Consider the following 14,935-nt stretch of genomic DNA (forward strand, 5'->3'; position numbering starts at 1 on the left):
AAATAGCTTACCAATCTGGAATAAAACAGGTTAAATTGTAATGGTTAGAATAAAATGACCTCCCTCTTTCTCAGTACCAAAAGTAACAGTGACGACTTTAGTGTCCTTCTTTCGACCAAAGAAGTTTTATATTGGTTTTATTTTTCACAGATTGCCTTCAGAATTATTGTACTCGCCACTATACCTTTTAAACTCAATAAAAAAATGTTTCGACAAAGAAACATCAGCATTGCATTCTAGCAGTACAGTTATTCTAGAGAACTCGCAATTCGATTTACCATTATATTCGTTTTACTTCCACTGTTGGACAAGGAGACCGGTTCTTCGGATAAGACCGTATAAACCGAGTGGTCGCAGTAGGTCCTACCACGCAATAGATCCCTCAATGCTCAGTGGCCATAAGTGCGGAGTAAAGGATACAATTTGCAGCTCACCACCAGTAAATGGGGAGTCTCCATAAAGGTAGAGGTGGAAAATTCTCGGGAAGGACGTTAAACAACATAAAAGCAAACAAACATATATTCATTTTATCATGCTAACCAATATGTTATTCTTTATATTAAATCTACTGCCAATAAAGTATTGAGTTCTATTCTATCTCCACTGGCCACTTGGGTTAAAATTATAACGGAGTACTATTAGAATAGAGCTACCAAAAATAGAACCCAGCTCTCATATTTATGAGAAAAATGGCAAAGTCATTATTTGGCTATAGAAGGTGACCATGTACAATCAAGCCAGGTAGTAAATTGCTTTGAAAGTTTAATTATTTTATTCAGTTGTATGCGAGGAGTACCCCCAATATTTTAGAAAAATGTAAGTTTCTATGTATTGATATGGAATGCCCGAGTTATCTTTTCGATAATATTATTAATTATAAAATAATAAGATAGGAGCTCACAATACTCACTATGTAATTTATGTAATACATGTTGTTCAAATATTATTGAGATCACAATAATATACCTACAGCTTTCTTCCCGGATAAAATAGAACAATACAAGATTTTTTGAATTGTTATTTATTAATAATGACAATGAACATTGACAAAACAGAAATAGGGAGATCCAGTAACCTTATACAACTTTTTTATATTCTTTTACATGCATTATTATCTTCTTGCAAATGCAAAAATACATTTGTGTGCAATGTAGGAATGAATCTGAAAAGCCATTACTGTGAAATCACTTATATATTAGGAGGTTAAATTTTCTTTTTTCAAGGTATGAAGAGACGCACGAATATTATAATACAATTCTTTAACCACGATATAAAATCCCTTTGAACCAATATATTTTTCTCAAACCACAAAAAATTGACCCCTCGCAAATAAATGATTTTACAGTAAAAGGCTCCACACCAAGTTTATCAAAATTATGTGATTTAACTTCATTATGGAGTATGACATTAAATATGATAGGCATCTGTGATTTCACTTTTGAGAAAGGATGTTTTGAATATTTTTCACTGTACAAAAAATATTGATTATTGAGACACAGTTGAACTTTATTCTTGAATAATATTCGTACTTCTTTACGATTAGAAGAAATCTAAGTGTTAACTTCTTCGTTTTGAGTTTCAATTTGCCATTAAATGAAATGTTTATCAAAATAATAAAATACAACATTTAATATCCACAATAACATGAAATCAAACATGAACAAATATTCTTACACAAACACAACCAGCCAGTATTAACAGAAATGATATCAAAATGATTATTTTACATAAAATACTTTTTTGATTTAATGGTAAATTGTCCATTTTATTTGTTTTTTCCCCACTCTGGATAAAGTCATCAATGGAATTGTAACACTTACTCCCGTCGTTTGAATCTACATCTGTCATTTGTATTGGTTGTTTTTCATCTACTACAAAAGAAAGAATGTACAATGTGATTTTCTTTTACATCACATTAAATTCTAAAAATGTAAATAAGTACTACCGGTACCTTTGCCTTAAATATATAAATTGAAAATAGTCCTGTAGTAATTTAGCTAATTGTGCTAATTTTTATTAAATATTCATTGTACATATTTCTTTTTCATTCAGTATTTATTTGCTATAAATTAAATAACAAGGGTATTGATTAAAGAAGTAGAATAGTCTTACATGATTTAATTATGATTTCTGTGTCTCTGTTTGCATCTTCAATTCCAGCTCTCTTCAATGCCTAAATATACAGGTATTGAATTTAAATTTCTTAATGAAATGTATGTATCGACTCGAATTCAAAATAGTGCAAAAACAGTTGTTTCAAAGTATTAAGAAAATCCCAAACCTTGCTGGTCTCCTTCTCCCAGTCAAGTGTGAAAATTCTGACACAGTATATCACACAGACTATAAATGATCCTATGATCATCCCCCAGTATGCACCTGTTAATCGGTATCAAAACACATTAGGTAATTGATAGTTTCTTCGATTTAAATATATATATTTCTAAAAAAGTAATGTTTAAAGGCGTTGTTTTCAATTAAATTAACATTCAGAAGATACATTAAATACCTGCAACTCGAAGATAAGTAGCCATCATCAACGATAACGATATAGGTAATGATATGATGTAGTATCCCACAAAATTGAAAATAGCTCCAAAAGCTTGAAGACCTATTCCGCGCAACAATCCACCACTTGTTGCCTAAAAATATAAAAATCATTGTTTTACTATAAAATATACAAAATACCTTTTTCATTCGTAGCACAGACTCCGTTGTGCTTTTGAGAACTGATAAATTCCTTCTTTGAACCAGTCTGTTGTGTTGCGCCTTTACACACATTTATTGCTGTTTGTTCGATCAGTAGGTAAGAAAAGACCCCCATAAAAATATATATTTACTTACGTAATATATATGTTTGTGCATTTTATGCATAAATTTGACCTAATTGGGGGAAAAAGTATAATGGGTGGGTGCCTTAGTTATAAGAACTTGTACCTAATCCCGAATACATTACAAAAAAATATGTGCATGCAAGTCAAAACAAAGTGATAGACGTACCTGTATGGTATCAGAAACTTTGTATAATGCAAGCTGGAGCATCAGAGGTGACGCTAACTCTAAAACATCCCTACAACAAGTATACTGGTCAGTATATTTAAAAATCGTTATTTTTATCATAAGAATAAACATTTGATTTAATATCTAATGTTTGCAACATCCCTGCGCTGTACGTCTTTTTAGCTATTCTAATTTTTGTTGTTGAAATATGATCCTAAACGTTTCACTGATATACAACTGGTAGAAAATTTTGAAGGTGTTCCAGCTCTTTCCTTATTTTCCCTAAATGTGAAGCAGCTAGATTGAAAGAAGAATTTTAAGTTACAGAAAATGATGTCAATTTTTCTTTATTATACAAACATTAAGTTATACATATATAGGCCTACAACACAATAAAGAACAATATTTGGCCATGGAAGCTGTGTATTGAGTTTCAATCTGCCATTAAATACAATGTAAAATGTAAAATACTTCGGATTTTCTGCTTTTAAAATAAGGAATCCCAATTGTTATGAAATATTGCTTCTTTGAATTGAAACAAAACAATTTTGTTAAATGCACAAAGAGGCAGGAAATTTCTTCAAAACTACTATACCCAGTTTTTATTTCAGAGACATATTTTTGAAAGGTCTCAATCAGTTCCAATGTCAGTAAAAGCTATGGATGAATATGAATTGTTTTGCTATACCAAGCTGGAAATACCCGCAGCAAACACAGCCTTCTACGTAGCTTTTTTTCTATTTATTTGACATAAACTAACTCTCCATGTCTCGTGGGTATACCAATGTCCTTCTCGATATAGGAAATAATCGCGTGTTTCTGCAACACCCTCTTTACTTACTGATCATCTGTGAAGATTCGAGGGATATAGTCTTTAAGACAGGCAAATAAAACGGCAATAAAGACGGCAAAACACGCTAAAAGAAAAAAATTAACAGAAGATAAAGTAAAAGAAGCAATCCAAACATGATCACTTTCCTCGACTCTGAAGGTTCGAATTCTTTAATGTCAATGGCTAACATTGTGAACTTTGAAGCTTAATTCAAAGTAAAGGCTGATTTAAAAAAAAATTGTGAAAAGAGACAATGTAAATATTATTCAAATACACAATATGAAAACTTACACCCACAGCTTAAGGCTACCCTTGAAGCTACTTGCGCCATTTTGGAATCCCCTGCCCCTAAGTAGAGTCCCACACGGATTCCTCCCGCGACTGACATCCCGAACACGATCTAAATTAAGATCAATAATTAATATATTGTCTTTTAATACACATAAACATTGTGTATATCTAAATTATGATCAATAATTAATATATTGTCATTTAATACACATAAACATTGTGTATATCTCCCGAGACTGGTGAGATCAATGATTAATAATATGCTTTTTAATAAACATAACCATAGTGTAAAATAATCATAATTATAGGAAATGCTAAAATATTAATTTTTCTTCATTAAAACTGTCGCCCACATGGCGCAGTGCTTAGAGCGTCTGCTCTAGAGTCGCAAAGTAAGGAGTCAATCCTTACGTCGTGGGTTCGAATCCCACTGTGGGATGTGGAGACCGGTCCTTCGAATGAGACCGTATAAAAACCGAGGTTCCCTGTCGCAGTAGGTGCTGACACGAAAAAGATGCCTCCCTGCTCAATGGCCCTAAGTGCCGAGTATAGGAAAAAAATTTCAGCTCTCCAACGGCAAGTGGTGGCGTCTCCATATGAGTGAAAAATTCTCGAGAGGGACGTTAAACAATATACAATCAATCAATCATTAAAACGTTACCTAAAATACATCATTAGGAGATGAATATCATAATATAATTATACCTTACCATATATGCCAGACCTCCGACAACATAAATTATTGTATTTGCTGCTAAATCGGCTTTACCCAAGAAACCTGAGAAAAACATCTGTAAACTTCAGGGTTAGGAACAAAATTCCATTGTTTACTTCACTGTATATACTTATTTGAAATTAATATAGATTTGAAAATAGTTAAAATCGTGATTGAAGCATTTTTGATGTTTTTTTTTTATTATAATTCTGTTGCCTCAAGCAAAGGAAAAAAATAATGAATGTAAAGTGATTATAAAGAAAAATTAATATACACACCACTCATGAGAATAAGGATTTCAAGGCCCCAGAATTCCAAACACAACATGAATAATCCAGGAATGGCCAACTTTATAAAGTCACCCCAACCATATAAGCTCTCTCTACTCCAACCTGAGATATAAATTTTATTGTTCATTGTAACAGAACCCATCAAAAAGATTCAACACTGTATTCTTAAATCCCCCTCTCTGAGAGATCAGTTTTACAGCTGGATCATTTCGAGAATATATTTTGTTTGGAAATGGTGTGCTACCAGCTGGTAGTATACTAATTATTAATTATTAATCATAATACAGTTGAAGTTGGTTGGAAATGGTACTTGTGCATAGTCGCCGTTCGGTTCTAACCTTTTTAAAAAAAAAACCAGAAAACGAATTTCAATAGTAATTTTCATTATCATATAATATAGTCCTTGTATAACAAGTGCGTGGACCAACCTGCGAATCAAGTAACATTTTCATACTAAACAGTTATAACATAGAGAAAAAAGTTTGGACAATCATCCAAGTACTATTTGCCTGCAATCGACCAATACCCTAAAAAAGTTTGAGACCTTTATTTACAGTCGTAGCGCCATTATTCTGTAGACTTTTTAAAGAAATTTGATAAAATAGAAACATACTGCATTAAATATGCATTTTATTTCTAACATATATACATACATACATACATATAATTCATGCATAGTATATATTTCTAAAGCAATACAAAAAAGACACATGAAGTGACCGTGATATACTTATGATAATTATTTCGCGCCAAAGTTTTGTAAGATTATTACCTTTCCATGTAGTCTTGTAGTATCCCCCACATATGATAAACAACACGTGCAATAAAGCCGAGGACCAATGAGTTAAAGAGGTTGCAAGAGCCGCTCCTCTAAAATGAAATACATCTACAAGTAAAGGCATCTACTAGCTGGTACATTAGCTCGGACTTTATAATCTTTTACTTTGGAGAGTGACTCTTTTATCAGTAGCTCTAAAACTAGTAAATGTACTATAAAGAGAAAATTAACTAGGCTTGAAGGTCAACCTATCTAAAATGATAAAAAATATATACTACAAACAAAATCAAAAGTAGATCATAATACTGGGTACAATAATACCTGGTTTCTAATCCTATGGCGTTGATAAACAAAAAATGAAATCCTATATTCATTGCATTTATCATAACACCAATAGAGAGACTTGGTATAACAATAGCCTGAAAAAATTGAAAAAAAAAAAAAAACATCCTTAATTTAATTTTAAAACAGTCTAAACTAGAAAACAAAGATACTGCTGTATTAGTCCGATTGGTCTGTTTCTCACCTGTACTTGCAAAAGTTTGGACAGTAATAAAGTCAATCCATAGCCCTACAACATATATATTGTTCAAATCAAAACAAGTTGATATATCCATGCAAAGAGAATTCGAACTTTTAAAATCATTTTCAAAGTCTTTTGCAAAAGCCCCTTACCGGTAGCCCAGAAATGAATAGCGTTGCATACCCTCCTGCAATACTATAAGCAATAAAATTGATGAAACATGAAACTCTTAAAATATGCGAAGTAGCTAAGTCAGCTCAGTAATGAAAGATAACAAAACAGACGCGGGAGAGAGAGAGAGAGAGAGAGAGAGAGAGAGAGAGAGAGAGAGAGAGAGAGAGAGAGAGAGAGAGAGAGAGAGAGAGAGAGATTATATACAGGTTATGACTATGAGAGAGAGAGAGAGAGAGAGAGAGAGAGCTGTTAACCATAAGTATTGTACTCAAAGGCCGGGATAAAATCCTTCTTTCTTTACTGGATGTGAGGCCTATTATTCCTTAAAATGACTGAAAGCAAGAAGGGGGGATGATATAGGAGTTATGTGTTACCTTCTAAAGTTTAATGATAACATTAAAAATGAATATATATATTTAAAAAGTAAATTTACAAAACATGAATGCTCCATTTAAACATTAAATGTTTTTTTTAAATCTTAGAAAGAAAAAAATACAAGGTAAATCTTAAAACATCCCCCCTTCCGACCATTTAATTAAAACGTGCTAGTCCGCCATATACAACAAATGCAGCCCGATTTCTACCATGCATTAGGTTTATAGACATCTTAATCTGAGCGAAATTAATATTCTTTGGCATTTTAAAATGTATGTTTTTCAGATACTGCGGTCGAATTTTCTCTAACTTGGTGTAGTGTAGCAACTTTTGGACTTCCGGTCATGAAACTTTCATTTATGCTATTGAAACACATGAGCCTGATGAGTAGTTGTATAGCGTACATTTGCATCTGCACTCTTTTTTTTCTTTATTTTGAGAATTTTTAGCATTAGCAATGAAAATCAATCATTTTGAGGAAATATAGGAATCATATCCGGTAAAGAAAGAAGGATTTTTTCCCCGGCATTTTAGTACAATAATTATGATTAACAGCTGCAAAACCTCGAAAATCCAAAATATTGTTAAAAATTTTATTAAAAATGCAAAATTTTGATTTCTGATAAGAGGGCTAGAAAGCAACTTCCGGTAGTGGAAAGAAATTCATTCAACCGTTAAATAATTGATTTGGCAAAGTAAAAGTTGTCCTAACTTTTTGGTACATAGTTATAACCCGAATATAATTTTCAACCTAAAATTAGGGTGTTGCGTTTCCATTGACGGGGAGTATATATACATACTCAGAAATCTCCTCCAGACATTGAACTATTTTTCTCCTCTGATTGATTGTATGTTGTTTTACCTCTCGTTCTAAATATTTTACTCAAATACCGACATCACCATTTACCAGAGAAGGGCTCTAAATTTATACCTTTTCTCAACACGTTCGGCCATTGAGCAGTGAGAAATATTTATCTCGCCAACGTCTGTCATTAAACGGGGCCCTGGTTTTTAAGATTTCACACGAAGGACCAACAACTTTCACTTCTAATGCTGAGCGCTTTGACAGTTATCAAATGCTATTTATGCTTAAATCGACTTAGGTCAGTAGCGAATCCAGGACCCCCGAGCATTAATTTCTCATCTGAAAATTATACATGTAGTTCACAGCTGAACCCACTGTGTTATTGATACCCATCTCTGCATGTTATACCAATGGGCATTGCAAAATTGGTTGAAATAACCCCAGAACGGAAAGGTTCTACTTCTTCAAAGAGTCCTTACAATAAGATGAGCTGTTCTTTTCGTGAATCGTAAACACACCTATAAATGTCTTTTTTATTAAGTCATCAGAAATGTTTAGTTAAACAGTATAGACAATTAAAATAATAACCTTGATACAACGCTATCCATTCCAAATGATTGAAGAATTAGACCAGTATTCAAAAACAACGCCCAACAAGGCAAACAAGCCAGCAACAGGATCCATATACCTGAGAAAAAGGAATTCTATTTATCATCCTTCTTCTAAACACATCGTAAATTTATTAGAAAATCTGATTTTAGGCAACAAAATTATTTTGGTAATAACTGAAATACTAATAACCTTTTTGTAAAATAACACCAACTTCCTCCTTGTTTCCACTCCCATAAGTCTGAAAGTAGTATTGAACAGCAATGATTACAAATGTTACTGTCATTTATACCATTTTATCCTCAATTTATTTTTAATCTGGTAGCTTTGGACTAGTGGTTCGTCAATACGAACTAGAAATATGTCCATAGGACATGAATGCCCCGCTGAGGATATATTAGTAAGGCAACATGAAAATTTGCATGTGTAGAAAATTTGATCAGAATATCTTGAATAGTGATGCAGTTGAATTGCTTGTTTGAAAAATATAGGTCAGATCCAGCAATCGAAATAAGTCTGGTAGTGTCCATCCCTAGATGCATCATCAATGCAAGTTTGGTTCAAGCAGGGCTTATAGTTGCTTGGGAATGAAAATATAGGTCAGATCCAGCATCCGAAGCAAGTCTGGTAGTGTCCATCCCTAGATGCATCATCCATGCAAGTTTGGTTCAAGCAGGGCTTATAATTACTTCGGAATGAAAATATAGGTCAGATCTAGCATCCGAAGCAAGTCTGGTAGTGTCCATCCCTAGATGCATCATCCATGCAAGTTTGGTTCAAGCAGGGCTTATAGTTACTTCGGAATGAAAATATAGATCAGATCCAGCATCCAAAGCAAGTCTGGTAGTGTCCATCCCTAGATGCATCATCCATGCAAGTTTGGTTCAGGTAGCGCTTATAGTTACTTGGGAATGAAGATATAGGTCAGATCCAGCATCCGAAGCAAGTCTGGTAGTGTCCATCCCTAGATGCATCATCCATGCAAGATTGGTTCAGGTAGGGCTTATAGTTACTTGGGAATGAAAATATAGGTCAGAACCAGCATCCGAAGCAAGTCTGGTAGTGTCCATCCCTAGATGCATCATCCATGCAAGATTGGTTCAGGTAGGACTAATAGTTACTTGGGAATGAAAATATAGGTCAGATCCAGCATCCGAAGCAAGTCTGGTAGTGTCCATCCCTAGATGCATCATCCATGCAATTTGGATCAGGTAGGGCTTATAGTTACTTGGGAATGAAAATATAGGTCAGATCCAGCATCCGAAGCAAGTCTTGTAGTGTCCATCTCTAGATGCATCATCCGTGCAAGTTTGGTCCAAGTAGGGCTTATAGTTCCTTAGGAATGAACCTGCTCCAAAAACTTTATCCTGGTCACCCATCTGGAAAAAGTAGGTCAGATCCAGCATCCGAAGCAAGTCTGGTAGTGTTCATCCCTAGATGCATCATCCGTGCAAGTTTGGTTTGGGTAGGTCTTATAGTTCCTTGGAAATGGTCCTGCTCCAAAAAACTTTAACCTGGTCACTCATCTGGAAAATGTATCAGTAGGTCAGATCCAGCATCCGAAGCAAGTCTGGTAGTGTTCATCCAGAGATGCATCATCCGTGCAAGTTTGTATCAACATGTGAAGTTTGATAACACCATCTTGAATGGTATGTTTAAAACTGAGCTAAACACTAATTTGAGAAAAGTGAGGTCAAGGTCAAAGGAAAGGTCAAGGTAATAAAATGTTGATGCAGTTGCATAGCTCTCATCAATATCTATCAGCATATGAAGTTTGATGAAAATATCTTGGATAGTTTCTTTGAATCTTAGCTTTGAACAGAGCCAAATGCAAAGTGTGACGGAAGGACGGAAGGACGGACATGACAAACACTATATGCCCCGGCCATATTCATGGCGGGGCATAAAAATATCCCCGCCCCTCAAAAAAATAAAATTCAAAAGCTCATGAGTTGATTTCAACCAAAATGCACAGAAAGAAGGTTTCAATTTATGTTTACTCATATTTGAAGAGGAAAGGTTCCTTTCTAAAGAATCATCAATTTGAAAGGTGTAATCTTGGTGTAAGACCATTGCTTATCTCTTCGATTAATCTTATTCTAAAGGAGAGTCATACAGGTTCATTTTTTATATGGTTAAAATGTCATTTTCTTTTAAACATGGGGAAAGAGTACGAGGTTGAAAAAAAAGGTTAAAGTTTCCAAATTAAGAAAGGTAAATCTTTTAAAATCTGATTTTTAAAAACAAGGCCATGATAATATAAAAACGTCACATTAAGACGCATGGCTCAAGTATGCACTTTAGTAAATTTTCAACTACATCATCTAGAAGCCACTTGAGCTAGACTGAAAGCAAAAAAAAAAAAGCCATGTAAAATCACATTTTTTTCGAGGTATGAGGAAAATGTATTTGTTTGTGGGGATTTGATTGCGTGGTTTGAGAATGTTTAGTAAGAAATGCATACGAAATTTTACATTTCGTGGTCGTCTTAAATTCGTTGGTCCCTCAATGCCTTGAAAACAACGAAAATTAAAACCCAACGAAAATTAGTGATTTCACATTAAGCATTTCTCTAAGTGAGAAACTATGCGATTTCTATTACATGTATTTGAATAGAAAAAAAACTGATCATCGCTTATCGATCTTGTTTTGAGAAAAAGTTTATCTCTATTATTATTAAAATTTAATGCTTTAGTAATAAAGTATAATTCTGAGATTGATACTAGTGTATAAGTATTCTCTTCTCTTATTCGAAATTTAATTTAAAAAATTGGATAAAGTTGTTAAAACTATTTTGTATATTTCCTAAATTAAAAAATGGGTTATTATTTAGCACCAAAATAAGTCTGCCCTCTGCTCATTTGTATAAATCTAAATTAAAACATACAATACATCAAGAAACTGGGCTTTTTTTTCGTTGTATTGAGAGAATTTTGAGAAAATAACAAGAAACTGAAAAAAGATATAATTGGCTTTGCTTTTAATGCGATGAAAGTTTACGCTCCAATTTACATGTACAATAAAACTAATACTGCAATGTAAGAATTTAGAAACCTTTAAAAAATAAATGTCAAGCTGTAAAAAGTAGACATCGGTCAGTCATTAAACAGAATTACACGTACACGAGATCCAAAGAATTGAGAAAAAATAGAATAATAGTCATGTGGTGATTTAATACTGTTTACAGGTATCTACATAATAACCAACAAATAAAAGAGAGATGGGTACACCGTTCTTTGTAATATTTGTTGTTAAATCGGATAACTCAACACGTTAAAGAACACTGATTTAAACCCTCCCGCAAGTTAAAAGTGTAGGGTTTTAAAAAAAAAGATCTTCTTTGCTTCAGAAAATTGAACTTAAATCAATGACGAAACATCACTTACTCAACAACATTATTTACATTATTTATATTTTCATTATTTAGTTCCAACATTGTTAGAATATGTTTTCAAAAAAAAAAATTAATCATATAAAAAATAAATATATTTGAAAAATTTGCTTCATTATAAAATATTTAGGATATTAATTAAATTCCTTTCCCTTCAGAGTCTTTACATAGAATACCTGTGAAAATAAAGTATCAGCCGCTGAAGACAAACCCGTTATCACACACATTCCAGTCACGTTAATAATCTGTAATAAAAATGTTAAAAGGGTTCTGTTTAGATTTGAATTATATTCCTCACTTTCAAGAAATGAGATGACTTAGAAAAAAAAAATTTGGGGGGGGGGGTAATTTAAAAAATAAATCTCTCGCTTCTCTAAGAAAACACTTACTACCAATATTGATATGAATTTCCTAGAAATTTCAGAAAGATCACAGTTACATGTTAGATATAGTGTATTTGTACTTACTGTGGAAGCAAGAGCAACGCCGTCCATTGATTCCTTTCCTAAATGTCCACAAAAACTTTGACTCACAAACATTGGCAAAAACATCAAGAATTGCGTCAAAGCCTAGGAATTAATTTCATAATTGATGAAAGAAATATATGAGGATTACGAAAACTATTTATTTCAAAAGTACATTAAACAATACAAAATTGGAACAGAGCAAACATGGACCTCCAAAACATCAGATGTGGAATCAGGAGCCATGGAGGAATGAGAGCATCCCCAGCCGACCAGTCAAGATCGGGAAATAACGAAAAAAAATCCGTCGAAAATCCACGTGTAAAAAATGGCCTGACAAAAAACGCCAACGTAATGATAAATTGTATTTGCTAACAAGGTCTTTTCATCATGTTAGTCCTATGATTTATCCACATGAATATTTTTTCACATGGGAATCATACAATTATACTCCAACAACAATGACGTAACAAAATACATCTTCAAAGAAGTTATGCCTTGTTTACAGTTTTATATTGTTCATTTAGATTTATTTTAGATCGATCAGTTTTCATTATTTTTCACCTTTTCTATATATAAAAAAAAAATGAACATTGCATTTCAATATTCTGAAAAACAAAATAATGATACAAGGATATTAACACTCTCGTTACAAGTCATTATTTCGCAAGTTTTATGGTTGATTCAATGACCTTCTTAGTCCAAAATATCTTACGTTTTCCGAGCTTTTCTTTTTTTACGATTTTTATATTTCAGAAATTACAATCTATCATTAAATCGAATGCAGACAGGTGTTTTCTACGTTGATTGTTATCCCATTATTTACACAGTAAATTGTCAAAAGGTTTTCTGTTGTTTCCAGTCATGACAAGGGGCAGAGGGCGGGTGTAATCAGTCGACAGGTGATGTTTACTCCTCCATGACACCTGATCCCACCTCTGATGTTTTAAGATCCGTGTTTGCAATGCACCCGATTTGTATAGTTTGAACGTATTTTTGAGCTCGATTACTTGATTACTGTTTTTAATTTCCTTATTTCATTCTTTTATTTTTGACCTATTATAGGAGCTTCATTATTTGGTTTGATTTTGACATAATACTTTTCATTTTGCTCATTTTTAAGAAGGCAATGAATTTAAGATATTGAGGGTATCAAATTTTTTATTGCTTCATGTTAACGTATTAATATATTGAATTTCTATTGGGTATAATAGTATTACGAACTAAGTATCACTAACAGTAGCCCTAATGGGATGGGATAGGTTAGATATTTTAAACAATTCTTATTTCATAATTTTGGAAGCTTTGTCTATAGATTTCATTTTTTATAATGCGTTTTAGCATTCTGTCATTTTTAAACATTATCAACTTTTCTCAATCACAAACAATAAAATACCGTCGTCACACACGTATATATCCGTGTGTGTATATATACTGATAATATGGAAGGTATGCAAGTTTTCCGAGAGGGCTAGCTGTAAACGGAATAGTGAAAATATAATTATGTGACTTAAAGATAAATAATAGTTTCACTATAGGTTATGAACCTCCTTTTCTAGACGTTCCATCCCTAATGACATATAAAAATAAAGAACAGTAATCATGTATATAAAGTCTCAATAAAGCTGTTTTTTTTTAAATAAAAATAAAAATAAAATGAAATAAAAGGGAGGTGGCATCTAATTATTATAAAACAAAAAATAGTAATTAGTTGCAAAAATCTCATTTTATCTTTAGTCTGTGTTTTATTAAGTAGAAATACACTTAGTCTCATCATATAAACATGTTTTGTGAAGGTGCTTTTTGAAATCATATAGTGTATTTTTAAAAAAAAAAGTTTATGTTTAATGTGGAATAGGAATTCCTGTTCTAAGTTTTTAACCATCATGGCTTGACGGTCTATGTTTTTTTTTAAATCACCTTATTCCAATATACAAAATACTTCCAAAGCACATCCACGTTCGAATTTGTTATTTTACAGTGAAAATGTACTCACCATTGGCCAAGCCATCCTAAGTAGCTCCTTTATTTCTTTTTTGTAAGTGTCCAAATCTCCAGGACAACAACACAACCCATTTACTTTCATTTTCTGATAAAAGAAAAATTACATAATTACATTTCATTGTTCATCATCACTCTACTAAGGAAATTTTTCATTCAATTATTAATTTAGTTTTTGTCACAAATTTGCGTTAAAGTTCAATTACTTGTCTGTTTCAAAACGTTTAAATTTGATCAAATTAAAGCCTGTTATTTCATCAAGGAAACCTGGAAAAATATGCAGACATTTACAAAAATCCTCTTCTTTGCATTACAGTGACATAGTACATTTTATGTAAAAACACAAAGATATATAGATTTTCTATAAAATTATATACATTGTACAACATTTAAGAAAGCAATTCATACAGTAACTACAATGCATTTTCATTTACATACAAAAGCTTAGCTTTTCGTATTCCAGTTACTTCAATGTATTTAATTGATTATATGTGTAAGATTTTTGATTCAGAAACATCATTTTAAATGATGCACTTTATACTCACTTTTAAAAGAGTCGAGTCTGTCCGATGGAACTGTAAAATACAAATATCGAAAGGAAATGTGTTAAGTATTTTGTATGTCTAAGTCTAAAACTTTAAAGACGTACACTGTTTATTTCCCACATTAAATGCCAGATTGATGTATATT

General features: G+C 32.5%; 1 protein-coding gene across 1 annotated transcript; it reads right to left on the bottom strand.

The window, feature by feature from the left end:
- Positions 1-1,650: 1,650 nt before the first annotated feature.
- On the bottom strand, positions 1,651-14,327 carry LOC134253219 (multidrug and toxin extrusion protein 1-like). Its single transcript, XM_062735732.1, has 18 exons — positions 14,241-14,327; positions 12,248-12,349; positions 11,957-12,025; positions 8,582-8,630; positions 8,369-8,468; positions 6,579-6,621; positions 6,430-6,474; positions 6,225-6,322; positions 5,898-5,995; positions 5,114-5,227; positions 4,831-4,898; positions 4,121-4,229; positions 3,839-3,914; positions 2,998-3,067; positions 2,507-2,639; positions 2,282-2,376; positions 2,113-2,173; positions 1,651-1,871 (listed from the first exon to the last, which is right to left on the bottom strand). Exons 1-18 carry the CDS (start codon positions 14,253-14,255, stop codon positions 1,651-1,653), a joined length of 1,566 nt encoding a protein of 521 aa, XP_062591716.1. The 5' UTR covers positions 14,256-14,327.
- Positions 14,328-14,935: the final 608 nt, after the last annotated feature.

The sequence above is a fragment of the Saccostrea cucullata genome, unplaced genomic scaffold (assembly GCF_032062105.1).
Source record: "Saccostrea cucullata isolate Sc308-1 unplaced genomic scaffold, CSIRO_AGI_Scuc_v1 ctg28, whole genome shotgun sequence".
Lineage (NCBI taxonomy): Eukaryota > Metazoa > Mollusca > Bivalvia > Ostreida > Ostreidae > Saccostrea > Saccostrea cuccullata.